Source organism: Catharus ustulatus, chromosome 2 (assembly GCF_009819885.2).
Source record: "Catharus ustulatus isolate bCatUst1 chromosome 2, bCatUst1.pri.v2, whole genome shotgun sequence".
Lineage (NCBI taxonomy): Eukaryota > Metazoa > Chordata > Aves > Passeriformes > Turdidae > Catharus > Catharus ustulatus.
In genome coordinates, this window is record NC_046222.1 from 26,175,347 (window position 1) to 26,202,903 (window position 27,557).

Here is a 27,557-nt window from a genome sequence, read left to right on the forward strand (position 1 = left end):
CAAGCCCCACCATCGATGTGGTACTTCTACACCTCTATGATTGTTTAAATAAACATGATGTTTGCAGTGGCAAATCTTCCTTAAAAAACCATGGTTCCATGGGCAGTTTGATGAGCAACTTTTTGTGCAGGATATTTAAGGCTTGAATTCAGTTCTCCTATGGAAGAGTTTCAAGCCATTCTAAGCAGGGAAGTGCTGTAACTATGTTCCTCCTTCCCAAGAAAGTTCACAGCTGATTTTGGAACGCTCAGCAGGTAAACCCTCCTGAAACACTTTCTCTTTTCCATGTTTATACAGGGCTCTAGGACTTCTACTAAGCTGTAAAGAATAAAAAAAAGACCATCAATTCGTTTTCTTTGCCAGAAAATCTAGACAGAAGTAAAAGCAAAGTCAACAATCTTCTGAAAAAAAACCAAACAAAAAAAACCCAAAAAAAACAACAAACCCAAAACCAAAGTGAACAAACACAGTAATAATTTCTGTATCACTCTTTCCCAGAATTTGAAGGGAAGGATGACCATAGCCAAACTTGGTCCGCTAGCCAGGCTCCCTGAGCAGCAGAGGGCACAGAAAGCTGCCCCCTAATTTTTCTCGAGTCACCAGAAGTAGTTTTCAGCAAGAGCACGCACATCTCCCCCTAGAATGGAAAGCGCTGAGGCTTCGGCAGATTAGCAGGATGTCAGGGACAATGCCCAGCAAAAAGCCAGTGGGTGGAAAGGGAGCACCAGGCGTCTTGAGCCTCTCAGTGAGCAGCGGCAAAACCCGCAGGGAGCCGGCACGTGGGGGCTCTGGGCGGCCACAGGGCCGAGCCCGCACAGGCGCGACGGGCAAGTCGCCCGGGAGGGTCCCAGCCTGGCGGTAGCGCCGCAAACAAGACGGCCGCCATGGAAGCGAGGCGTGGCCGGGGCAGCCGGGGTGAGCCTCAAGATGAGCCCCCCGTCCCAAGATGCACCCGGGAAGGCGGAAGGGCCCGCAGGCGCTACTCCCTCCCAGTCTGGCCGCAGCCGCTACCCCCTCCTCCAGCACCGCCCCCCGTTCACGCCCCTGTGTGACACGGGGGCGTGGTGCCATAACGGGCTGGGCGTGGCAGTGGAGTGAGGCTCTTTATGCGGCGGGAAGCCGTCGGCTGTTAGATCTGCGCGCGGTTGCGGCGTCGGAGAGGAACGGTCCGGGTGGGGGTAGAGGGGGACGAGGCGAAGGCGAGGAGAGGGAGAAAGAAGAGGAAGGCGAGCGTCTGCCGGGGTGCTCCCATTGTTCCGCACCTGCGCCGGCCGGGACACGTGGCGCCTCTGAGCCCCGCTCCTCGCCTCCGCCACTTCATCCACACGCAGTCGCCCGGTACCATGGGCAAGGGGGTGAGTGGTGGGGCCGGGTTGGGGCGGGAAGTGGGAAATTCAAGAAGCCGGACTGTGGCCGGTGCCCCTTTCCCTTCAATGGGGCTGCGTTTTACCTCGGCTCAGGCGGCCACGTCGGGTCTGTTGAGAGGGTGGCCGCGAGGGCGGCCGCGGCCGTTGGCGGGCGGTGCCGGCGCTGCCGGCCCCAGCAACGTGCGAGGGCGGCCGCCGCCGCCAGCGGGAAGGAAGAGTCGGGCCGAGGGCGTGGCAGAGCCTGGAGCAAGCAGCCGGCGTCTCAGACCCCCCGGCTTCTCTTTGAGGTCGTGTCTCCCCGACGAGGGGCCTCCCGCCCGCCCGCAGTCTCTGGGGCTGGTGTTATCTGGTGACCTTGCGGAGCTGGGGGGTGGAGCGCGGCTGCTCCCCGGGCTCCTGGGAGTACTTTAGACTTCTCTTGAGACACAAGGGCGTTGGAGGGGGGGGGGGGGAAGGGGGGGGTGGGCGCAGGAGAAGGGGAGCCGTCACGATATAAGGGCTAATTTGCCTTGGTAGCAGTGAGGGTGTGATGAGAGATGGTGGCATGACGGAGTCGGACACCTCTGGAGTCTCTCGTTCAGTGGGGTGATAAATCCTCGCAGAAGGCTGTGCAACGGTTTCTGCCCTGTATCAGTATTTCTTCTACCTTATAGCCCTTTATAGGGTTATAGCCCATTATAGGGAGAAGTCCTTAATTCGGATCGTATCTTAACTAAAGAAAAGTGTGTGTGAAGGCTGTTGAAAGGAAACAGTGGTGGAATGCTGTTGGGATGTGTTCAAGCAGTTCAAGCAGCCGCGTGCGGAGCAGAAAATACCTCTTGGCTTGCTCTGATTTCGTTTAAAGCCAAAAAACTAGAGATCAGTTTCTTGATTTTGTTGCTTGGATGTTTGTTTTTTCCCTTCGAATGCTTCCCAGTGTATCTCGTGTAGTTGGAGGTTTTAGATTTGTGTTTACTTTTGGTTAAACACATTCCTGTAAAATTCTGATTTCTCTGCTCCTTGAGGAGAGGGTAACCGTGCAGGGCCGTGGCAGCGGTGGTAGCATGTTCCCTACCAACAGGTGTTCTGTTCAAACATTGACTTGACTTTGTATTGTCCTCATCAGTGCAGTACAGCAGCGGCAGTGTTGACATAACTGCATGAGTAGTAGGGAGAGCTACAAGAACATGGCTGAATGGACAGTTGCTCGGAAAAGGGGGTTGAGGAGTGTGTGGGGTGGGGTTTCAGCATTTGTTCTGTGTATGGGGTTTCTTTTCCTAAGGAAATCCTGTTGCTTGGCAGCCCAACCTGTTGTATTTAAGTCCAGTAGGCAACAGGCAGTGTGGATAGTAAAAGTTCATCTGGGAGTTAAGACACTGAGGAGAGATTGGACAGTATTCTGAATCTTGTTTAAATCATTAGAGCAGCCTTTGAGTTGTGTGTGTATGTAGGACTGCAGCGCAAAATGCTTCAGGGACTTACCCTGCCGTTGTGGGACTGATAGAAGATATAAACACTTTCCAAGGTACAAAGCTATCTTGCTTCACTTCAGATTTCATAGGTTGCATGGATAATAAAGCTTCGGCTAATTAGCCTGAAACTGAAGCGCCACCACAAGGGATAGTTCAGAAGGGATAATCCGGCTGCCTCATGCTTTCTGGTAGTAAGTCACCAGATATGCTCGTTCAGCAGTGAGAATGCGTACATATAATTGGGGACCCCTTCAAAGACGGGCATGTGAGATCGAGGCAGTGAAAAAGGTGGGATGTGGATGCAACACTGAATAGTATGTGCTTGCCCTGAGTTAGGGTGCCCAAAAAGGAAACTTCTTTCCCATGAGTGCATGGGATGGAAGAGAAAAAAAGAGCCGAAGTGTGAGAAAACAAGTTTCTTCTCTCTGGCTGTAAGGAGAAGTTGAGTCTGTTTTACTTTAAATGGTAATGGGGCAAAGGGAGGGCAGTCAGCTGTTGCTGTGCAGCCCAAAAAGCAGATTATCCAACGGTGGGGGGGGGGGGGGGGGGGGGGGTGTAACAGAAGAAAGCATTCTGGATTTCATTCCTGTTCAGAGCTGACTGGAAGCTGTTTGTAGACAGAAGCACTTTTCACTCCATCTGCCTTGTTGTGCAGGCATGGCACAGAGTTGGTAGTGTCTGCTTTGGGTCACTTCTGGAGGTGGTCAGCTCTGCCTTAAAGGCCATGAGGAGGAGATGTCTTTAATTCAGATTGTATCTTCTAACTAAAGGAAACTGTGTGTGAAGGCTGTTGGAAACAGTAGTGAAAACTTTGAAGCCAGATGCTGTGATCAAGCACCTGTGTGTAGAGCAGAAACACCACTTGGCTAACTCAGATTTCCTTGAACTCCAGTTTAGGGATTTTTTTCCCCCTGTCAGAAACTAGGAAGGTTTATTGCATAATGGAACCAGTTCAGGGGAAATCATGCAAATCAAAGCAATCCTTATCTGGTGCAATTAAAAAATCTTAATATGTTACCTTCCTGTTCCCCTATCTTCTTCATTCCTTTATTACTATGGATATTTTATGACTGTTCACTTTTTATTACTATGGCTAGAGAATAGTTCTTTTGCCAAAGAAAACCCTGGGCCTAGTCAACACATGTTTATGGAAAAGCAGGTGGTCAGGGGTCTCTGGCAAGTGAGGTGAGCTGTACAACCTACTTTGATCCTGACCTGCTGAAAACTGCAGCTCATCCTTCAGGTCTTTCCGACAAGTAGCTTTCACGAGCTCATCTAGGGGAAGTTGGGGTCCAGTCCACTCATCTTGATGTGTGTATGAACTACTAGAAATGTCTGGGGTTATGGTGACTATTTATTACAGGCAAAGAAGTGAGGAAGGTGACTCTTTGTAGTTGGCACAGCTCCAGAAAACGGGCTTCTCGGCTGTGCAGCGATGACAGTTTGAGAACACTCTCTGCTGTAGGGTCTTCACACAACTCCAGAGCAGTAGGTATGTTTGTCCTAATACCCAGAGACGGCTTAAGGTGTGTGAGTGGTCCTTGTTTTATCCTGATGATTAAAAGCCTGATTAGGTTTACATCTCATGGGAGAAAGAAGAGCTGGTCCTTTCATAATTTGGGAAGCAACAGTCTGTGCATAATTAGCAACTACTAACTGTGGAGTAAAAACTGCCTTGTACTGTCCTAGATGCTGGGAGTCTGATCAATTGATGCAGCTTAAATTTTTGATTCAAGATAGGTGATTGAACATAGCTCTTGTGAGGGGTTAAGAAGGAGCCAAAGAAACTATTCCATCTTTTGCTAGGATTATGTAGGGTCATGGAACAGTTTCCAGTCCAATAGGCGGAGTCAGTTATATGATTCATCTGGTTAATTTATTTACTGTCTCATAAGGCAGCACGACAGTAACTTTTCTGTTTTCTCTGCACAATTGATTATAATGACATAAGCAGTAAAACAGACCAGACCTCCAGAGACTGCATAATTTGTTTTGGCTCTTACTTGATATTTCTTGCTGGGTTAGGTGATCTTAGAACGTGGTACTTCTATGCTTGTCTGCTGATTTGTGCCCCTGCTGTTTCCTGGTCAGTCATGGCTGTATTGAGAAAATCAGCCATGAATGGTTCAATTAGTCCAGAGAGGAAAATCATCAGCTGTATCTGAAAGACAATAGGATTTTCTGGGGGATGTATAAAAACTTCTTATGCTGGTGTGTACAAATGTTGTGCTTATGTCAGTGGAAAAAAAATAAATCTTGCATTAAAAAAAAAAGAAGCTGCATTGGTATATTCTGAGGCCGTTTTGATGAGTCAGTTCTTGGGTTAAGTCAAGGAACAGGGGTGACATTTCTGATGAAACAGACCTTCCTTTGTGTTCAGGCCATGTGATTAAAACTGATAAGATGTGGATGAGGAATACCACAGGCTTTCTTCTCTTTGTACAACAGGAAAAGAAGGGGAGAGCTGGGAAACAGTGCTGAAGTGGGATGTAAACCTCTTTGCCTGGCAGCCCAGCCAGCACAAGCCTTTGTTGAACAGATTGGGCCCTTCTTGCAGGAAGGGAGGCAGTGGCCCCAGAGGTATAGAACAAGGGCAGAACTTGGACTCTGATGTGTGTGTCAAGTTCAGATTTGAATGATGAAGCAGGAAGTTCAGATTCTGCATGAGATGAAATGATCCTGTAACAAGAGCTGAAGCTGATTCTACTGACTTACCTACTTACCATTTTAGTAAGGGTGGGAAGGGAACAGAAGGGAAAGTATTGAAAATATTGTGGGTTGTTTTGTTTTTTTTGAGCAGAGGAATTGCTGAGCTCATCAATAAGATGGACTCCATTAAGACCCAAATGCTTGGGTGCTTAAAGAAACAAGTAACTCTATCTACTCTTTGTTCTGACTGCAGCTGATAGGTGGGTTTTTTTGGTGGGGTTTTTTTTTTAAGTAAATTATGCTTGAACAAAGGCAGTGAGCCTTTTCATGTTTGCCCACTTGTGGATCGTTTCAGCTGCAGCTGAAAAAGCTTAAGCACTCCTATATTCCTGGATTATTCACTGCCCTCAATGAGTTGAGTAACTGTGTTTCTCACAAAAGTTTCAAAGAACCAGGAGGTTTTTAGATCCACCTGCAAGAGCTTGCCAAGCTTTTCTTGGGAAGAAGAGGTGAAGCTGAAAGTGATGGAGTGGTAGTTAGACAAGGCACTAGGTCCTTCACCTTTGTTAGGAATAATTTCTCATCTCAAGCAGTAATCAAGAGGTATGTGTTTTGTGCAGGGCTGTGTTTGGACTTGTCTACCATAGCTCCAGTGGAAGTCAAAGTTGTTTCTCTGAGAGACTGAAAGAGACAGATGCTTCATGGTGGCTTTTTGTGAATTGCCCTGTGGCAGATTCCTGTGATGCTGGACTGTGAGGACCTTGCTGGTTTAAGTACTGTGGTTTTCACTTTTTTAAGAAGGGAAATGGGAATTTAGGTGCAGGGAAGAGAATGTCAGGAATGCTGACAGTCTGTAGTTCTGTGTCCTTTTACTGGATCAGTGGAGATAAATAGCTCAGCTCTGCTCCACTTAGTGAAAACTATTTCCATTGCACAGCTCTGTAATGGCATGCAAAGTTTGTCTTTGCTGAGCAAGGCAAGGGGAGACTTCTGTGCATGTGAAATGTGTGACTATGGCTGCAGAGTGTTGCACACAGAGCTTTCTTAGCACAGTAAAAACCCTTTTCTAGATGCAACAGATGGGTTCTTTCAGAAAAGTAATGATCTTTCTTCTTTTTCGTGCAATTTCACTTTTGGTTTTGGTTTCTGCTTCTCTTGAAATAGATAATAAAAATTTCCTGTGCTAGCTGCTCATCAGGAGAGGTCTTGCATACAAACAATAGTTCCTGTGTCCAGATCACTCTCAGAAATCCTGCTCTCAATGTAAAAAGCAAGCAAGGCAATGCCTTTAAACCTTTTGTTAATCTTGTTAAATATTTTACTCTGGTAGCACTAAGTGCTGTTTCATCTTAAGTTCTTCTCAGGGATCTTAGGTGAAAATCTCATCACATAAAACTCGGGCGTGTAATAGGTCCCACACAGAAGGGAACAGAAGATTGTCTTTGATGTTTATGTGCACTGTCATGGTTTGTCCTTATGAGTGTTTACCCCATTATGTTTATCCCATTATGAGTGGATCTAAATCTTTGCATGATTTCATATAGAATTAATCATAATAAAAGTGAATAAAAAACATACTGAATAAAGAGGCTTTAAGCAAATAATCTGCTTTATGAAGTGTAGGCAGGACTAAGCACAGACTGAATCTGCAAAAGTGTACTGCTGCTTTGTATACCATTCTTGCTGCTCAAACTGCCTTAAGTTGAAAGCAGATTTCTGTTGCGTAAACTGTCCAGCTAGTTTGCCGAACTGAGAATGAAAGTGTTGGAACTTAGCCCTCAGAATCAACCGCCAGAGGTACCACTCTACTTACCTACTTAGCTTCAGTTGATAGGCTTCTCCTCCTCACCAGAGGCTGTGGAAGGCTGGGAGAGGGGAGGAGGATTTAATGCCTTGGAGAAAACATAAGTTTGCTTTCAGGAATTTGTTTCTTCTGCTCTTCATCACTTTTTCAGCATGAACTGGGGCTCATGCATCAAGACTGCCTGAATAGTGTGTAGCTTGCTTTCCTCCTTGCTAGGCTTGCACGTTGTCTGGCTCTAATCTGTGTATTGGGAATAACACTGAGCAGACTTCTTTCACTAGCTCATTTTTATTACTTATTGAAGTGGCATAATTTTCATGGAATTGTGTAGGTAGTAGAATAATTGGGTCCAACCTCTAACCCAGCATTGCTAAGTCCACCACTAAACCATCTCTCCAAGTGCCACATCTACATCTAAATACTACTGGGGCTGGTGACTCAACAGGTTTCCTGGGCATTCTGTTCCAGGGCTTGACAGCCCATGAAGAAATTTTTCCTAATAACCAATCTAAATCTGTCCTGGCACAACTGGAGATAATTTCCTCTTGACCTGTTGCTTCTTGGGAGAATAAACCAGCCCCCACCTGGCTACAGCCTCCTTTCAGGGAGTTGCAGAGAGCAATAAGGTCTTCCCTGAGCCTCCAGTTTTCTCCAGGCTCAACAGCCCCAACTCCTTCAGTTGCTCCTTATCAGACTTGTGTTACAGACTCTTGACCAGCTCTGTTGCCTTTCTCTAGACATGTCTCAGCACCTCAATGTCTTTCTTGCAGTGAGGAGCCCGGAACTGGACGCAGCACTCAAGGTGTAGCCTCACCAGTACCTAGTGCAGAGGGCCAATCACTGCCTTGGTCCTGCTGACCACACTGTTTCTGGCACAGGCTAGGATGCCATTGACCTTCCTAGCCACTTGGGCATGTGTTGGCTCATGTGCAGCCATGGTTGATCAGCACCCCCACGTCCTTTTCCACTGGACAGCTTTCCAGCCACTCTTCCCGCAGCCTGTAACACTGCCTGGGGTTGCTGTGACCCAAGGGCAGGATTCAACGTTTTGCTTTATTAAACCTTGTATTGTTGTGTTGGCCCATCAGTCCAACCTGTCAAGATCCCCTCCTGCCCTCCAGCAGATCAACCCTCCTGCCCAACTTAATATCTGCAAACTGAGGGTGCACTCGATCTACTTGTCTAGATCACTGATAAAGATATTAAACAGGATTTGTCTTAATAGTGGAGAACCCAACTGATGCCAGCTGGATGTAACACTGTTTACACCCACTTTCTTGGTCCAACCCTCTAGTTTTTTTTCTTTTACCCAGCACGTAGTGCACCTGTCCAAACTGCAAGCAGCCTACTGCTCCAACAGAATGCTGTAGGAAACGGTGTTAAAGACTTTACTAAAGTTTAGGTACACAGTTTTAATAAACTGTAGTAATTTTGTCTGCCTGGCAGTCTTGGGTGTATAGTTCATGTCTACTGCTGTAAAATTGATTGTAAGATGTTTCTAATAATGCTGTATCTTCCCTTGCAGGCTGGAAGAGACAAGTATGAGCCCACTGCTACATCAGAGCATGGTGGAAAGAAGAAGGGGAAGAAGGAGAGGGACATGGATGAGCTTAAAAAGGAAGTTGTGATGGTAAGAGTGTATGGCAGAAAGAGCAGCTTTAGGAATGTTTGCTGTGCCCAAACCCTGTGTCTAATATGACTAAAAGAGAAGCAAGCTGGTGTGCTGACAGCATGGTGTGACTGAAGGCACTGATGTCCCTCTTCCTCCCCTCTGTCCCCAGGTCAGATGTACTGTAAGTGTTTCAACATCAAGATGAGCACACAGTAGACCCTGGCAACATCACTTCTCAAAAGGCACAGAACTAGAGTCTGTTTGCCTGCATTACCCATAGCACAGTATAGATGTATTTCCTCAGCCAGGCTAGCGCTTTCTGCATAGCAACATTACAGGCTTTATTGTGCTGTCATGTGAGTGGGACTGCTGTTTTCATTCCAACTGAGGAGTTGAGGCTGTACAGCTCCATTTACTGCTGGCCTCTGCTCAGACTGACCTCAGTATTATTCCTTCTAATTATACTTGAGGCTGTGGGGAGTGTCTCCCTTCTCCATATGTGAAAGCCGGATGATGTATATGTCCATGAACATCATCAGGCTTAGATCTGCTGTCCTTGAAAGTGAGGCAGATTTTGTTTGTGTTTTGTGGGTTTGAGACTGGGATTCAACATTTTTGACCCCTCTGTTAGGAAGAGGGGATTCTAAAGATTGCTCAAAGATTGCATTCTGTGTTCAGTAGTGATGTGTACGTAAAGTATCTGCTCCTCCATTGCAGCCTTTTAAGTGAGGCACTGCTCTGAACCAACTTGATCTAACTGAAAAATAGCCTGGCTGTGGAAAGAAGCCTCTTTGGGGAAAGAAACGCTTCCTCCAAAGTAGTGCTTAATATAACAACACTGCTTAAAAGTATGTGAAATTACAGGTTTAATCTTCTGTATATTCCTACCCTTCTTCCCAACTCCTTTTCTTTCCATTCTTCTCTCAACTTCCCAAATGCACCCACCCACTCAGGTTTCACAGAATCTGCTGGAGGTGTAAGGACTGCACTGAAAGTCAAACTTTTTCAAAAAAGCTTTCAAGTACTCAGATAGTCACAAGAATGCTAAAGATGACGCTGTGTTGAATTCCAGAGTGAGTTTGAGATTTCTCTTCACAGAGAAGATGAACTGGAGTCCTGCTTATCTCACCAACTGTTACAGATAGGAAGCCGGGGGTGGGGGCTGGAATTGCTGGGATCTTTTCTCAGATAATTTTCTCTTCCAACTATTTCTTCTCTTTCAGGATGACCACAAGCTGAGCCTAGATGAACTTCATCGTAAATACGGAACAGACTTGAGTCGGGTAGGTAGACATTGCATTCCTTCCCTCTTTGCCCTGATCTGAAAAGAAACAGCAACAGCTCAGACCATTTCATAAAGGGAGATCTGGGTGGTCTGATTTTGGTTTTTTTTTTTTTTTTGTGTGTTTAATCTCCCCTCTTCCAGTTAAGTTTCTAAGGCTTGGGGAGAAATGTTGAATTCACAAATACTTCTCTTATCCTCCCACTGTACAACTTGACTGCAGTACTTGGCGACTTTGCTTCTAACAAAGTCACTGTTGCCTTCCTCTGAGTTGTTCAAGGTCAAGTTGATTCTTGGTATTATTTTTTCTCCGGAGGGGCATATAATGATGACAGATGTTTCTTATGTTGTAAATGTAGTCTAGAGACCGAACACATGCCCAGAGATGGGTAGTAGCAGTTAAAATTTTGCCTTCCTGCAGTAAGAGGTGTGCAGATATCCTAGGCTACTTTAGAGTCCAGTGCAGAAGCACTGCAGTGGTTTTACACTTTTGCTGTTGTTTGCTTTGCTTAATGCATTTCTTGCATGATTGCATATAGCATCAAGTCTGCTGTTTATAATAGTACAGAGATTTGCATTTTTATGTCCAGGACCTTGGCTTCTGAAAGCTGAACTTTCTGGAATATTGTTCCAACATTTATTACTTTTATGGCTTCCAGCTTTCACTTGTTCCATAAGTTGATACAGGTAGATGTGCTGTGCTGTTCCTCAGAGCTCAACGTCTGTGGCTGTTGCCTTCTTGTCCTGCCTTTCCTTCTTCAGTGTTTGTAGGCCCACGGCCTGCAGACTTCTCAAGTAGCATTCAACATCTTGTAGCTCCTGTTCTGGCATTCAGTTCTCTTATCCTGCACTTGTGTCGTGGAACCCCGTCAGCTTTGCACATCTCCATTGCCTTGTTGCTGTGGTAGAACCTGAACAAATTCAGACCTACCTTCTGCAGTTGGTCTTGCCACAATGCCTAAAAAACCCTCTCTTGTAGGGTTTGACTTCTGCACGTGCAGCTGAGATCCTGGCTCGTGATGGCCCAAATGCCCTCACTCCCCCACCCACCACTCCTGAATGGGTAAAGTTCTGTCGACAGCTGTTCGGAGGATTCTCGCTCCTGCTGTGGATTGGTGCTGTTTTGTGCTTTCTGGCTTATGGCATACAGAGCTTGATGGAGGAGGAGGCCAACAATGATAATGTAAGTAAAAATGTCTGGTTTACCTCAGAGGCAGGCCAAGCAGCCTGTTGGGCTCAAGGCAGATTACAGTAATTTCATGAATACGAGCCACAGCAATTTGACAAAAATTTTGGTGGAAACCCGGAAGTGTGGCTAATAGTCGGGGGCGGCTAATCTGTGAATAATTTTCTGACATTTACAACCCCAGACGTGCCAGCCAGGGCGCCGAGCCAAGCACCTGCCAGTAAAAGCCGGCATTCGGCGATTGTTACAGTGTTACTGTGTTGCCCTGGCTCCCTGCAGGCAGCACGGGGGGTGGGGAGAGAGGCGGGAGAGCTCTCTTCTTCCCTCCTCTGCCGCAGCCCAGGGGAGGACGGGGGAGGGGCGCGTCGCCATTGCCGCGGTTCGGGGAGGACGGGGTGGGGGGGAGCGCGCCGCCATTGCCGCGGCTCCGGGAGCCGACAGGAGCCCCGCGCAACCATTGCCGCGGCCTGGGGAGGGGGGGGGGGGAAGTGTGCGCCGCCATTGCCACGGCCCGGGGAGGAGGCGGGGTGCTTTGTCCGCGCCCGGCGCCACGGGCGCAGGAAAGCTCCGTCCCTGCCCAGCGCCGGCGCCACGGGCGCGGGAAAACTCCGTCCCCGCCCGCCGCTGCTGCCGTAGGAGCAGGGGAAGCTCCGTCCCTGCCTGCCACCGCAGGGCAGCGCCGACCCGGGGTGACCGAGCCCAGTGGCAGCGGCGGCCGGCCCCGAGCGGCAGCACCAGGCTGGGCCACCTGGCCCCGTCAGCAGCCCCTAGTGGGCCGAGCCTGCACAGCCTTAGCTCAGTCAGTAAACCCCGCCCTCCCGCAGGTTTGTTACTAATTGCACGCGGGTCCTCGCTGCGAACGACAGAGCGGCTTACATTCGGGTGCGGCTTATTTATGGACAAAAACCGAAATATTTGCCAACACCCAGAGATGCGGCTTATACTCAGTGCGACTTGTATTCGTGAATTTACTGTAACTTCCTTTAAGCATTCGGTCCAGAAGCTTTTCTCATAAGCACAGGAAATTCAGTGTGTGAGCTTAACATGTTTTGGAGTGCTTCCACATAATGAAATGAACTTCCTTTGTGTTGTGTTAACAACAGTAACTTGTGGACAACCTTTGTGTGCAAAGTGTACAGAGACTGCAAGTACCTTCATGCTTGTGATGGGGCACTTAAATGCCAGGCAATTTATTTGGACAAACTGGAAACCTTTCAGGCAGATTGTCCTCTGACTCATTTTCTCTTCTGTTTGTAGCTGTACCTGGGTATTGTGTTGGCAGCAGTGGTTATCATTACTGGCTGTTTCTCTTATTACCAAGAAGCAAAAAGTTCCAAGATCATGGAGTCTTTCAAAAACTTGGTGCCTCAGGTATGGAATAATTAATTTCCTGGAGACCTGACAAGTCATAGCTTGTTCAAAGGTATTAATAGTTTTAAACATCTCCAATTGCAAGGACCTGGCTGTTAATGTGGGTTACTGGCTCTTAATTTTGAGGGATGTACAAGACTGCTCCAAGTGACTATGTTAATAGACCAAGGTAGTTCCTGAAAATATGTGGGTTCCACCAGCTTATTAACAATCATATCTATCACACTGTCACCTTGGTAACAAGGAGCTTTAATATCAAGAAAAAACCCTTTTTTTTCTTAAATGATATCTATATCAGATATAAACATCTTAGTACAAGTCTTTTAGAAGCATAACATAACTATTTTAAGATTCTTAAACTTTTGAACTCTTTTCCTAAGAGTGCTTTTTACATTGTTTCTTCACTGTCTTTTAGCAAGCACTTGTAGTCAGAAATGGTGAGAAGATGAGCATAAACGCTGAAGGTGTTGTAGTTGGAGATCTAGTGGAGGTAAAAGGAGGAGACAGAATTCCAGCTGACCTTCGGATCATATCTGCACATGGCTGCAAGGTACAGTAGTGACAGGCTGTTGGGAAACTTCATTCTGAAGGAGAATGAGTTAGTTTTCTATGCTGTGAATGGGGGCTGGAGTAGAGAAGTATGGGGAAGTATCTAGCAGGCCTCTGTCTGCTCATTTATGACAAAGTACTGTCTTTCATGTAGGTAGATAACTCCTCGCTTACTGGTGAATCAGAGCCTCAAACCAGGTCTCCAGACTTCTCCCATGAGAACCCACTGGAGACCAGGAACATTGCCTTCTTTTCCACCAATTGTGTGGAAGGTATGTGTGTCTCCTACTTCCCTGAAGTATGAATGATGATACTGATCTGTATAGGTAAGCAGTGTGCATACACCATGAGTCTACTTTTACCATGCATGAGCAGGGTGGAAGTTTCCATCAAAATCCTTGCCCATTCCAACTGCAGTACTGTAGAATGGGCAGACTCCACAGCACTACTGGGTTTTTTGTTCTTGCTTCTTTTAGAGGAGCAGCTATGTGGTGTGTCTTCTAGCCTTCCTGTTTTACTACAAGTAAAAAGTGTTGAAGTGCCAATAACATAATGTGAACCATGAGGTGGAGCTGTATGAAGTACTACGTCTGCTACAGGAATGTCAGACATCTCTGGCAGGACTTAGGTTACAGCTCTGAATATGGGGGTAGACAGTCTTTGTGCTGAAGTCCACCCCAAACATCTCTTCCACACCTACAGGATATTAAGCTGTGGTTGATTTTGGTTTCTGAAACCCATCTCTCTTCTAGGCACTGCCCGTGGCATTGTCATTAGCACTGGGGATCGCACTGTAATGGGCCGTATTGCCAGTTTGGCTTCTGGACTGGAAGGGGGGAAAACTCCAATTGCCATGGAGATCGAGCACTTTATCCACCTCATCACTGGAGTGGCTGTGTTCCTGGGTGTCTCCTTCTTCATCCTTTCTCTCATCCTTGAGTACACATGGCTGGAGGCTGTTATCTTCCTCATTGGGATCATTGTTGCCAATGTCCCTGAAGGGCTGCTTGCAACGGTTACGGTGAGTGAAATCGGAAAAAAGATTGAATTTACTACATATGTGGTCCTTAAGGAAGTGTGGAGTGCCTTATCTCAGTGTGCATTCAGAGAGGTGAACACTAAAGTAATGGAAGGTGGGTGTGTAGGATTGGGCTTTATAAGTTCAGTGTATTTTAACTAATTGCCTGAATCAACATCAAGTTCTACAGCAATTTATCTCATAAAGATGGATCCCTAAGTTAGATCTGTACAGAGGCTTTGTATCATATAGCTGAAGTGAGCAAGAGTAGGAGTTTTAGTTCTGCCTTTTTGTGTGGCAGGAAGGGGTTTTTCCTGCTACAACCATCAGGTTTTCTATGCCACGTGCACACCAACCCTTCCAACCCTTAAGGGCTGGCAGAGCATCCAGCAGGCTTCACTCTAGCCCCAGCTTTTGGTCTGGGATCTGTCAGATGTTTTTGTCAGTTTGGTTTCCCGAAGAGGTGGTGAGAGTATCTAGGTGTTCTTACGTGTATAGAGAGTGGTGGTGAACAGGAGAAGGTGCTTCCATGCTGCCTTAGGAATGAACAGCAACCAAGCCAGGGAGTGAACACTTGGCATCTGGAACCAGATAAGAGCCTCTAGGAAGAAAGTGAGCTGGAGTGGCTCACTTCCTACCTGAGCAACTTGCAAGCCCTATCACCAGAGCTAATTTGCGCCATCTCATGTGTGGCTTGCCTTCACCTATTTTGAGAACTCGTATGATTAGGAGGTGCCAACTTTAAAATGTTAGTCTGAGGCATGTTATTTCCGTCCTAATGCACTGAGAAACAGGAGGCTGAAGCCTTTTCTAGAGGTTTTGTAATAAGGAAAATATTTAAACAGCTGAAGTGTTGCTATTTATTTTGCTCTGGCACGGTGAGCGAGGAGTTAGAGAATCAGTGCAGGGCATGGAAGCTGGTTGTCATTCCATGTGCACATTGAGTTGGATAGCAGTGTCATTGCTGCACAAGTGCACCTAACCTGACATCTTTCTTATCCACAGGTATGTCTGACACTAACAGCCAAGCGTATGGCTCGTAAGAACTGCTTGGTGAAAAACCTCGAGGCCGTAGAGACCCTGGGTTCCACATCCACCATCTGTTCTGACAAAACAGGCACCCTGACACAGAATCGCATGACGGTTGCCCACATGTGGTTTGACAATCAGATTCATGAGGCTGATACTACAGAGAACCAGAGTGGTAAGACTGCCTCTCTGTCCTTGAGGCATTTCATTTAAAAATGGCTTTTTCTGGGCCTTCCTGGACACTGGTACTTCTAAGAACCTGTGTTTGTAACTCTCCAGTCCAAGTGATGTTCACAATGCGAGGACTTCAAATGTGCAGTCTAGAATGAGCATAAAAAATTGAAGTTACATAGAAAACTTTGCACTGTACCATGGTTGTTTAATCCTTAAACTCTGTATAGCCTGCCTTTTGCGCAGAATTGCTCCATCGGAATTTGAGCCTCTTAAATGTTCAGCCCCATATGTTTGTCCTGTACATAGAAATATTTGCAAAGTACCTGATTATTTTTGCTAAAATATATCTTGATGAAGTTGCTCAATCTTAAGTCTATTGACAGTATGGACAGCAGAAGTGTTGGCCCTGATAATTACCTGAGGCTGGACATAGAGGGAAAGCTCCCATGTGGAGCTAGATGGTTGCCTTTGGACAGGGGTTTTCCTGCAACACCCAAGTTGTGTTTGCATAGTACCAGCAATGAATGTAAGACTTGTTGATAAGTTGATAAGAATCTGAAATCTCAGTGTACTGTGCGACTGAGAGAAATGCTTATCTCTCCAGAACTGTTCAATACAACCAAACTCAGGAGTTTCCTTGCTGTTGTCTACCTTGTGAAATGCTGTGCTTGCAACACATTATTAGCATAAACATTTTTCCAGTGATGCTGCTGCACCCTGCCCTGAACCAGCCGCAAACATTGTGCTTGTCTGCACTGCTTTAAAAAGCAACTTAATTTAACACTAGTGCAAAGCAATGAGCTCTAAATAGATTTTTTTTTTGTAAACCCTAGGCCTGGCAATGGTTGGCTTGATTGCAGGGTAAATAAACCTAGATGATTTCACTTCATGGAAAGTATGTTAGGTTATCAGTTAACTGTCTATTCAATTAATCTCCATTAAAGCCAACTTAAGAGCCAGAAAGAGAGAGTAGCTTTATTTAAGCATTGTTCTTTTGGGAGCTATTTCATTCAGTTCCTGGGTTGATGGATAAAGTGAGACTACCTGGAGGTAGAACCCAGCATCCCTTACTCAAGCCCTCTGTATGAGTGTTACCTGTTCAGAATTCTTTGGCTTTGTCAGTGTGTCCCTCTCTTGCTACTGGATATGACCATTACTGAAATTTTGAAAGCAGAAGTGTTCTCTTGCACACCTGCTGTTCCACCCTCTGGTCCTAAAATAATCAACTGCTCATCAAGTATCTGGAAAGGGAGGAGAAAAGAAAGAGATGTAGCGATGCTCTGAGTGTTTTCTGTTCTTGACGTAAAGGTTTCCTGCTCTTAAACTTGTGGAATTTTGAGCTTATGTGACTTTTTTGAGGGGTGACTTTTTGACATTCTTCCTCTGCTTTCAGGTGCTTCCTTTGACAAGAGCTCAGCCACTTGGACTGCTTTGTCCAGAATTGCAGGTCTCTGTAACCGTGCTGTGTTTCAGGCCGGCCAGGAAAATGTACCAATTCTCAAGGTGAGTTCCCAAAACAGAAGTGTTCATCTTGTTGCTCACCACTATCCTCTCAAAAAAGTAATGAGACTACATCTTGTGGGTCACATGAACCTGAAAAGTAGAGGTAGCTGCCACCCTTTAATCTTTTCTGCAGTCTAGCGCTCTTAAAGGAAGTGTGCTGCAGGCAGGGGAGATGGGATTGAAGAGACATTTTTCCCACAGCAGAATCCTTGCCATCTGCTGCCATGTACACTCAGTTTGGGAGGCCAGATATTTCAGACAGGGCTAGGAAAGACTAGAGTGCTTTCCTGGGCATTTCCCAGTATCTGTCTGTTCCAGGAATTGGTATCTCTGGCATTTGTACATTTTAAAGCTACAAACACCTGGTGCTGGGAGAAGTAAACATCAGAGCCGGGGGAGCAGTGATTGTGGGAGACTGGCTAGAGGCAGTCTGCTCTCACTGGCAAGTCTCCTTAAGCTTTCATTGGTACAGTGCTGATGCAGATGCTGGCATAGCACCAGTTCACATTATCCCTTCTGAACTGTGACCCATCCAGGGCTGAAATTAACCATCCAGTGCTTATAATCTGTCCAGTATTAGTCATGTTGCTTAGTGAACTTATTCCCAAGGATGTTCTGATGCAGTGGTAATAGAGGTGATAGAAAAAGCTATTTCTCCCCAGCACTCCGACTGTATCTTAAGTCTACAAAATGTATCCTGAAGTTAAAGAGCTGGCATTCTTCCATTTTTGAGGAAGTCTTGGGAGAGGGGAGTTTCGAGAAGTTTTTAGATATCATAGTACAGAAATGGAAAAAAAAAGTTTCTCACAGACAAAGAGACCAAAAGGTTGAGGAATACTTGGTTTCAATTGCAGCAAAGGAAACTCCACCAGGACATTGAGCATATACAGATCTGTTAGGCTGAGAATCCCCATCTCTACCAGTCCCAAACTTTATGGGGAAGGGAGACATTAACAGATCAAATTTCTCCGAGAGGCTTGATAAGCTGGTGTTTCACTGGAGTGGGAAAGCACATGAAAATGTTCGTGTCATCAATCTTCCTCTCACATTAGCTGCTCTCAGAGTTTACCCTCCAGCCTCACTTGGTCTGACTGTACCTGGTTATGTGACTTTCTCTAACCCTTTAAAAGAGTTTCTTGATTTTGCCTTAAGAAGACTGCTGCTCTCTCAAGATGGCTTTCTGAAATGCAGTCATACTAGTGGTTTTCTTAAATGCAGTATTTGTTGGTACTAGATAATAATTATTTATTCTTTGCTTTCATAAAATCTTATGTACAAACTGTGACTGGACTGTGATGAATTCACTCTTAAAATCTATTTTAAATATCCAAACTTCTGTGGTTGTGTGTTTTGATAGTTGTCTTTTTTCCTCAGCGAGCAGTGGCAGGAGATGCCTCTGAGTCTGCACTTCTGAAATGCATTGAATTGTGCTGTGGTTCTGTCAAGGAGATGAGAGAAAGGTATCCTAAAGTGGTGGAAATACCATTTAACTCTACCAACAAGTACCAGGTAAGGAGGTCTCCTCTTGAAAGGAGAGCTGCTGTGTGAAGTACTTGTGTAAATTTGCACACAGTGTGCCTCAAAACTTTTTCTGGCACCCAAATCTTGTCCAGCCATTACTTTTTTGAAGACTGCACTACAAATCTAAGTTAAGAGACCATAGTTACTCTGTGTAGGAGCTGCAGTGACACTAAGGTGTTATCTGCTAGCAAAGGATCAGACATGCTCTCAACCTGTGTAGCACTAGTGCACAGAATGTGGAGTAATTCAAATCTGGGAATAGGAATGAACTGCTGGGAAGTGACCTTAACAGGTGGCACTTGGACACAGAGAAGTCATTACAACACCTGCAGTTATATATTGATGCTCAAGAATGCACAGATTCCTTAGTTTGTAAACCTCTTTAAAGCATGGGTAAATGAAAACTAAAGCCAAAGATCAGAGAACTTATAGCCCTGAGCTGCTATAGTTGCAAGCCATTGATGTTGATTACTTGTGTCCTTCACAGTACATGTTTATAGAACAGATTCGTTTCTTCCACTCTTAGCTGTCTATCCACAAAAACGCAAATCCATCAGAATCCCGTTACTTGCTGGTGATGAAGGGAGCTCCAGAGAGGATCTTGGATCGCTGCAGCACCATTCTTATTCATGGCAAAGAGCAACCACTGGATGAAGAAATGAAAGATGCTTTTCAGAATGCCTACCTTGAGTTGGGAGGCCTTGGGGAGAGAGTGTTAGGTAAGAAAAACCAGCCTTATTATATTGGAAAAGATTTGTACTTTATTCCACTGCACATGAACCAGGCTGTGTCTGGGCACCTAGCAATAGCTGGTAGCTATCAGAATAGGAGTGTGACTCCTGTCTCAACAGCCCTGGCTAAACCTCTGACGAAGCTGCCCTGTTATTCTTGCATAACTGTTTGCAGAAGCAGTAAATGTGCACTCTCTCTGCCTCCTGATGTGTAGGAACAGAGTAAATGTGGGTTTGATGTGTTACAGGATTCTGCCACTTGGCTTTGCCTGATGATCAGTTCCCTGATGGCTTCCAGTTTGATACAGATGACCTGAACTTCCCTGTAGACAAGCTCTGCTTTGTAGGACTGATGTCTATGATTGATCCACCTCGTGCTGCTGTGCCAGATGCTGTTGGCAAATGCAGAAGTGCTGGGATCAAGGTAATTTATTCCTGGCTTGAAAATCACCTTACTTCATACCTGTGGAATAAAGGACTTCCTTGACCTTCTGTATTGCTGTAATGTGAATGGATGAAGTAATTGATCAGAATTTAACTACAACTACTTCGGGTTTAAGTTCTAAGTTAAATATAAATGGCTGTGTGTTCATGAAGTGAAAAGTGAGTGAAACTCCAAATGCTTAGGGCACTGGCAGGTGCTGAGAGCATGGTGTCCCAAAGCACATGATTTGGCTAAGGGTGAGTTCTGTATGTGCCGCAGTACTGACTAAAATGAGAGGGAACCACAGGCTGGAAACAGAACTGGCTCCATTAGCTCAACATTAATAATTTATCTTCCACCTCAATCCCTTGCATACTAGTAGCAGGTTATTTGCCTCTGTGTTAGGGCTCAGGATTAGAACAAAAGACATGTGGTTTTTTTCAGCGTAAGGGACCCTGCATTTTGGCAGTGCTGCTCTGCAGTGCAGGCAAGGCTTTCATGCCAGTCTGTTTGTTTGTATTTCAGGTTATCATGGTTACTGGAGACCATCCGATCACAGCCAAAGCCATTGCTAAGGGTGTCGGCATCATTTCCGAGGGCAATGAAACAGTAGAAGATATTGCTGCTCGACTCAACATTCCTGTCAGCCAGGTCAACCCTAGGTAATGTCTGCTGGGAAAGGCCTGAGCTGTTAAAAGAATTAAGCATTTGCCTCTCTCCTTGCCTTGGATAGTCTCAAGCATCTCCCCACTGGACATGAGGAGCTTGCTATTTGCTTAGCTTAGCATATCTTCATTCTTCAGTGTGTATCATGAGTTACGTGGAGAATGCACAAGACTGTCTTAAATGTGCGTGTCTTGTGTGTGGGAAGAGTAAGATTGTAGGAGGACAAAGGGAGCAGGACTTAAGCCAGGTAGAGCAGTTGACACTAGTGCATAGCTACAAGCAGAATAAATGTGAAAAGGAAACTCCTTCCTCTTATGGGTTAATGCTTGCTTTCATAGCCTGGCTAGGACTGAGGCATCCTCAGAAAATGTACTTTTGGCATAGGCAGGCTGTTTGCAGAATGGCTGGGCTGTCTGCATTGCTTAGCTTGACCCAGCCTGTGTTTGGGCTGGAGGACAGCCATGTAGCTTATGAGCTGTGAATAGACACCCTGCAAAATGAAATTGTTTGAGGCTTTTTTTTTTGTTGGGTATTCTGAGGTTTTTTTGGTTTCAGGTTTTTTTTTTTTTTAGGTTTTGAGGGTACCTTCAAAACCCAACAGTGCAGGCTGGGGTTGGCTGGGCTGTATGACTGAGCAGGTTAGTAGCTGGCTCTGAGGGTGGGAAAGGAATTTCCCCGTCTAAACTGAGTGATGTCAAGAGCTGCATGGTTAGTGTCCTAGACCTATAAGGGATGGTATGCTGGGCTGGAGAGATGGTATTTTGCTGCAGCATGTAGGGTACAAAACCAGTCTAAATATAACATTGTGTGCTTTTGTGGCCAAAAGGTGTAAATTAGTTGGAACTGGCATGGTGTGAACACTCTGTGAAGAACCATGTGTCATCAGTCACATGGTCATCAGTCTATTTCAAAAAGGATTGCCTGCAGAAGACAACAGCATCTCTTGAAACCTTGGAAGCTAACTATCTGAGCTAGAGGTTCCTTTTTTCAGAGAGGCCAAGATTTGTGGAAACAACTAGAATTTGCCTTGATGCACTTCAGAAAGCTATGGAAAGAGTTTATCTGGTCATGATATTTTTTTGTCTGTTGCTTGGTTCTATTTTGTTGTCTTTTTCTTGGTGTTCCCCCATTGCCTCTCAAATTTTGAGCATCAAACCTCTGTGCAGAGGCTACCTGGGTAGGTGTTTGTCATAGCAGAAGTTGATCTTTACCAAGAGCACTGAAGGGCCTTATTTTTATGGGGCAAGTACAGCTAATGAGAAACTTATGAAGTAAAACGTGCTTTCTCTTGTTTGCAGGGATGCCAAAGCTTGTGTGGTTCATGGCTCAGATTTGAAGGACATGACTAGTGAGCAATTGGATGACATCCTGCTTCACCATACGGAAATTGTCTTTGCCAGGACATCTCCTCAGCAAAAGCTTATCATTGTGGAAGGCTGTCAGCGACAGGTAAAGACAGGGAGAATAAGGATGTCCTATTAGAGAAATTCCCAGACATATATATGTAAACTACTAGGTAGTTCTGCTATTGAAGTGGTAGGGCTAAGTCTCTTCATTGTAAAGGGCCAGATTAAACCTGTGAGCAACCTTCAGCTGCTGTCGGGCTTCTCTACAATAAATAAATACAAGAGTCTGACAGGAAAACATCTTCAGCTTGTACTGAGGCTTTCTTCTGATCCCAGGATGTTTATTAATAAACTTAGTTCCTAAATGCTCTGGATGTGCTTGGGAGAGGAGGATACAACATGTTCATGCATTGCCCAGTGTCTCCTTTGGAGAGAGCAGCATGGCTCACTTGATGAGCCTGATCAGAACAGGGGAGAGCAAGGAGGAAGTGAGGTCTCTTTACAACAGTAAAATAGTTTTTTGTGCTTCATCTGAAAGGTAGGAGAAAGCTTTTTCTACCCAAAACATCTTACATGATGATTTCAGTCTTGCTGTTCCTCCCTTTGTGACTAGGGTGCCATTGTAGCAGTCACAGGTGATGGTGTGAATGATTCCCCAGCCCTGAAGAAGGCTGACATTGGTGTTGCTATGGGTATTGCTGGCTCAGATGTCTCCAAGCAGGCGGCTGACATGATTCTGTTGGATGATAACTTTGCCTCCATTGTCACTGGGGTTGAAGAAGGTGAGTCTAACTTGTGTGCAGAGGTGGTAAAGTAACATGTTTTGGCATCCCCTCTGAAATAGAGGCATCTGGGGGGCTCTCCTTCGAGTTGGCCTCTATGACAAAAGAATTTTTAAGGAGAGCAACACTTTTCCTCCTCCCTTCAAAGTTTTATTCCTTTCCCTGGGTGTTCAGCGTGACCCTTTGGGATGGATAAGAGTAAGAAGCGGCTGAGTAACAAAAGCTACTTTGTGCTGTTGCCTAACATGGGACCTTACAGTCCTCTTTGCCAACTGAGTGTGACACATTTTCCTCCCTGATGGGGAAGCAGCTCTCAAACAGGAGCACAACAGAGGGGTCCCTCCAAGGGGCTCTTGATGATGTCCAGAAACTAGGGCTTAGTATCATACTGCTGTGTACAGTGGGCCCTGATTGCTGTGACCGGAAGTGTCACTCTCCACAGCTGTTGCTGTGCATGGAGCAATCTCACCCTTACATACAAGAGAGCCCTTCATTTGCTGCACTAGCATTTGCCATTTGGTCTTAGCATTGAGGCTGCCTGTGAGCTGCTTGGCTGCCCTCTGCTGATAAATGAGAGTTACCCTGTTCTCTCTTCCTTGCCCCAGGGCGTCTGATCTTTGATAACCTGAAGAAGTCTATTGCCTACACATTGACCAGTAACATTCCTGAAATCACGCCATTCCTGATCTTCATCATTGCAAATATACCCCTTCCTCTGGGAACAGTCACCATCCTCTGCATTGACTTGGGCACTGACATGGTGAATGTGATTTCTTTGCCTAAAGAAAAGAATGTGGATGTTCTTTGGTACCCTAAAGATGGGACTTATGGAAGGAAAATGCTTAAATACAGTTTGCTCTAAGGTTCTGATTTAAAGTAAGCGACCATCTGATACTCTTTTTATTGACATTAATTTTATGGCTCTTGAGTCTGAAGATCTTCCAGCTCCCTGTAAGGACAAACTGCGGAAAGGGAGGGGGGGTAAGATATTTCTGAAATAGAATATCACAGATAGGGCTTTTGGGGAGTGCTGTTTCTCACAGTGAATGCATGGGACTGGAAAGACTCTATACAGTGGAGAATTGAAACTAACAGCAGTCCTGCCACTCTCAGGTCCCTGCTATCTCCCTGGCATATGAGCAAGCAGAGAGTGACATCATGAAGAGGCAGCCCAGAAATCCCAAAACAGACAAGCTGGTGAATGAACGGCTGATCAGCATGGCCTATGGGCAGATTGGTAAGCTGCTGTGTTCTTTGGCACCAATTTGAACTTAGTAGTAGCAGGGGTTGTGCACAATCTTGAGTCAGAGCTGCTCTGCTTATTTTGGTAGGGTTGAGGTTTAGTGTGTGTAAACCAGAACCTCAGGCTGTAAAGAACTTGCTGTGATTCTTCCCCCATGGCTTATACTGGTGGCTTGTGCAGCTTGATCCTTTGGATCACTTTCACGGTAATTTTGTTTAGTTGCACAGCACTGTAAAGGAACTGGCTGACAACCAGTTCTCCTCTGGTTCAGACTTGTTCAGCAAGAACATAGATCCCATTGTTAGTTTAATTAGAAGTAAAGGATTCTCTCCAGCGTATCCCTAAACACAACAGCATTAGGAGCCTTGATTAAAGGCAGCTAAAGTGATGTGCCCAGTTCACAGAATGGGAGCTCATGCTTAATTGCTGCAGACCTTGGGGACCTTCTTGACTGCATTTTGCAAGGGTTGGGTATGGGCAAGGCATAATGAGAATTCAAAGGGAGTTTTATCTTGTGTCCTTGAGTTTGGTGCCATCACAGCACAGGGCAGAACAGAAGTAACTGTACACAGCTGGGGACAGAAGCTGCTCAGCACAAGGTTGCAGCTGAGTTTGGTGTTAGTATGAACTACTTCTACAGCTGCTGCTTGGGACACTGAGCCCCACAAGGAGTAATTTTTAAGGTGGTTAGGGTTTCCTGTAAACTCTTGTTGTCTGTTACAATTGCTCTGCAAGTAGCTTCATCAGTTTTATCGTCCTTTCTTACTGGTTTAGGTATGATCCAGGCCCTTGGAGGCTTCTTCACCTATTTTGTAATCATGGCGGAGAATGGGTTCTGGCCTTCTGGCTTGCTAGGGATCAGAGTTCAGTGGGATGACCGATGGATTAATGATGTGGAAGACAGCTATGGGCAGCAATGGGTAAGTTTTGAGGCACAGCTCAGAGGCTGCCAACCAAAGTATTAACACCTGCTGAACTTGGTGAGCACCAGAGACCAAAGGCAGCATATCTGAATGTATGCTCTCTGCTTCCTAGACCTACGAACAGAGGAAAATAGTGGAGTTCACTTGCCACACAGCCTTCTTTGTCAGCATCGTAGTCGTGCAGTGGGCAGACTTGATCATTTGTAAGACCCGAAGAAACTCTGTCTTCCAGCAGGGGATGAAGTAAGTTAGCTTGTCCATGGAGGATTTAGAATTGGACTGTGTACTCTCCAGCACAAAGCATTCTAGTCCTTCATCCTACCAGTGTCTGGGTGTTTTGGTAAAAAATCTTGACCAGGCTGCCTTGGTAGTGGGTAGAAGACTGGATGCTCTCTTCCTTGTAGCACTTGCTTGTAAGACTTGCAGTTGTCAGTCTGAGACAAAAGTGATAGCTTTTGTTGGCATTGTCTGTGGGAGCTAGCCCACTTCAAAGGACATTGACACTCCAGCACCCAACCTTGATCTCTTGATCTTGTACATCAAGAGATCTCATGGCATGAACCCCAGCCACCTCCTGAATTTGTGATGAAAGCAATTGCTGGTTGACTTGATTGTGAATTGTTTCTCCAGAGACTTAAAATACCATCATGACAACTGTGCTGTCACCTTGGCTGGATGGTCTGGTAGTCCCCACCTGATGAACTTCTGGGCTGGACTGGAATGCCCGTTTCCATTCACTCTCGTGTAGCAGCTAGGTGTTTTTTAGGATGTCATCTCTGAAAGTACTTTGTCTCTTGACTTCTTTCCTGTTTCTTCTAGGAACAAGATCTTAATATTTGGTCTCTTTGAGGAGACTGCTCTGGCTGCCTTCCTGTCCTACTGCCCTGGGATGGATGTTGCTCTAAGGATGTATCCTCTGAAGTAAGTTGCATCTGCTTTTTGTATGACAGATTATACCACAGAACAATAGTGCTTGGGTGGGGAGATGGATAGAAGTAGTTAAAACTAGGTTTGATGCTCCACTAGTTACAAGAGTTCAGGCTAGAGGGTGTCAGTGATCCTTGCTGTCCTGTGGCTCTTCACTGTGTATGGAGTGTTTATGAGGAGCCTCCTGTTCAGTGTCTCACTAAAAATCAGCGCTACAACTTCAGTACCAGTGTGCTCTAGTGCAGCTGCCTCTTGCACTTGTTTGCATGGAGTATTTTTATGGGTAGCATACTGCACCTCCAAAGAAAGCCAGTTGTATTGCTGCAAATCATAGGCCAGATGACTATTGAGTATTAAAGAACTGCTGATGATGTCTTGTGCCTTTTTCCTACATTCCTTGGGAAGAGAACAAGTAGTAAAATCTTCTAAATGCTGCTACGTAGATGCATATGACCAGTTGCTGCACAGTAACTTTCCTAATGGTTGGGAGGATGCCAACATCTTAAATGTTGCTCAACAGCATTGCAACACGTCATGGCAAGGCTTAGTCTTAAGCCAGAAGACTGTTATGTGTCATGAAATCTTGGTGGAAAAAAAAAAAATCCTAGTACATTTTGCATTCCATTCAAAGCATTGCCTGGAGTTGGGTGCTGAAGTGTGAGCATTTCCTAACAAGAAAGCTGGCCTCTGCCCACTGCCTGCAGCAGCTGAGTGTTAGTATGTGTAAATCATGAAGGTAATGATACAGTTCAAGTGAGCAAGGCTCTGGGCACAAAGGTTGTGTACTTAGAGGAAATACTGCTTGATTAGTAGGTGGCGAGGTGCTGGTACAGAGATGAGCAAAGGTGCCATGGCACAACTTGTGTTGGAATTACTGTCCAAAAGTGGATTAATCTATGTCAGCAGAAAACCTGGTACTAATTCTTAGCTTGGAGAATTCTTAACTGAACCCCAACCAGACTGAACTGACAAGCTGGGTCATGCCAGCCTTCTTGCACTTGAGTGTGCCATCAAGTCAGAGCTGTGCCAGCTAAAGAGCATCTCCACAGCCTGTGTTCTGACTGTGTTCCTCTCCCAAACAGGCCAACTTGGTGGTTCTGTGCTTTCCCATACTCCCTCCTCATATTTGTGTATGATGAAGTCAGAAAGCTCATTATCAGACGCAACCCTGGCGGTAAGAATATGCTGCTCATCTGTGTTTCCTTCCCCAACTTTTCATGCTGCCGAGTTGTCCAGAAGTCCCAGCAAAGGTTAAGGCCCCATAAGCACAATTTGGGGGCTCTATTTTGCTGTGTTTTCCCCTTCTTCAACATTAATTGTGCAGTTAGCTCAAATTAAGGACTTCTTGCTGTCCCTACATTCTCTCCCATTATGTAAAAATACAGATGCACTGAAGTAGATGGAAAAGACTGCTTGGATAGTTCTAGAAAGCTGGAGACCATCAATTTGGCAAGATTTTCCCATTGTGACAGGTCACTTGCTAGCTCAGCTGCAACAGTGCAAGTTTTCAAGAGCCTAAAAGGAACTCTCATGAACCTTGTGTTTGGTTTGCCTTGAGACTAACTCTGCTTTCTCCCTCCTTTTCCTTTAGGGTGGGTGGAAAGAGAGACCTACTACTAAAAAGTACCTATAAACATTCCACACACAGCCCATGCCACCTCTCCACCATCTCCCCTGTGTGCATACTTTGTCTTTGCAAGAGAACTGTGCCTGAGCAGGAGTCAGCTGAAACTAAAGGAAACATGAGGAAACGTGGACTGGAAGAGAAAGCAAGGGGGAGGCTGGGGTAGGGGGAGTGTCTGACCATCAGTCCAGGAGGGATGACAGTTTGAGTAGTTTTGTGTACCTTTATGTTTTTGTAAGAGGAAACTGAAGATTTTATATGTGGATTTTTACAAATAAAGATGGATTGTAAGAGGATGCCCCCACATGGTCTTAGGTGGATGTTTTTCTCAAGGCAAAAACTGCTTCAGGGCAGCTTCCTCACTCTGGCTTAGGG

At 45.6% G+C, this 27,557-nt stretch overlaps 1 protein-coding gene across 1 annotated transcript; it reads left to right on the forward strand.

Moving 5' to 3' along the window:
• Nucleotides 1-1,092: 1,092 nt before the first annotated feature.
• ATP1A1 (ATPase Na+/K+ transporting subunit alpha 1) lies at nucleotides 1,093-27,486 on the forward strand. The gene is made up of 23 exons (XM_033051992.1): nucleotides 1,093-1,355; nucleotides 8,797-8,901; nucleotides 10,107-10,166; nucleotides 11,145-11,348; nucleotides 12,609-12,722; nucleotides 13,138-13,272; nucleotides 13,426-13,543; nucleotides 14,024-14,292; nucleotides 15,295-15,493; nucleotides 16,886-16,995; nucleotides 18,370-18,504; nucleotides 19,043-19,235; nucleotides 19,496-19,671; nucleotides 20,197-20,333; nucleotides 21,636-21,786; nucleotides 22,297-22,465; nucleotides 23,071-23,225; nucleotides 23,579-23,702; nucleotides 24,483-24,628; nucleotides 24,744-24,874; nucleotides 25,451-25,552; nucleotides 26,641-26,732; nucleotides 27,150-27,486. The coding sequence occupies exons 1-23, from the start codon at nucleotides 1,344-1,346 to the stop codon at nucleotides 27,176-27,178; spliced, it is 3,066 nt and encodes a 1,021-aa protein (XP_032907883.1). The 5' UTR covers nucleotides 1,093-1,343; the 3' UTR covers nucleotides 27,179-27,486.
• The last annotated feature ends 71 nt before the right edge of the window (nucleotides 27,487-27,557 follow it).

Bases quoted from the DNA above. Each gene is read 5' to 3' on its own strand.
- ATP1A1 (XM_033051992.1), top strand. The intron at 21,787-22,296 runs GTAAAGACAGGG...CTTTGTGACTAG, and splicing joins TGGAAGGCTGTCAGCGACAG to GGTGCCATTGTAGCAGTCAC. The intron at 25,553-26,640 runs GTAAGTTGCATC...TCTCCCAAACAG, and splicing joins CTAAGGATGTATCCTCTGAA to GCCAACTTGGTGGTTCTGTG.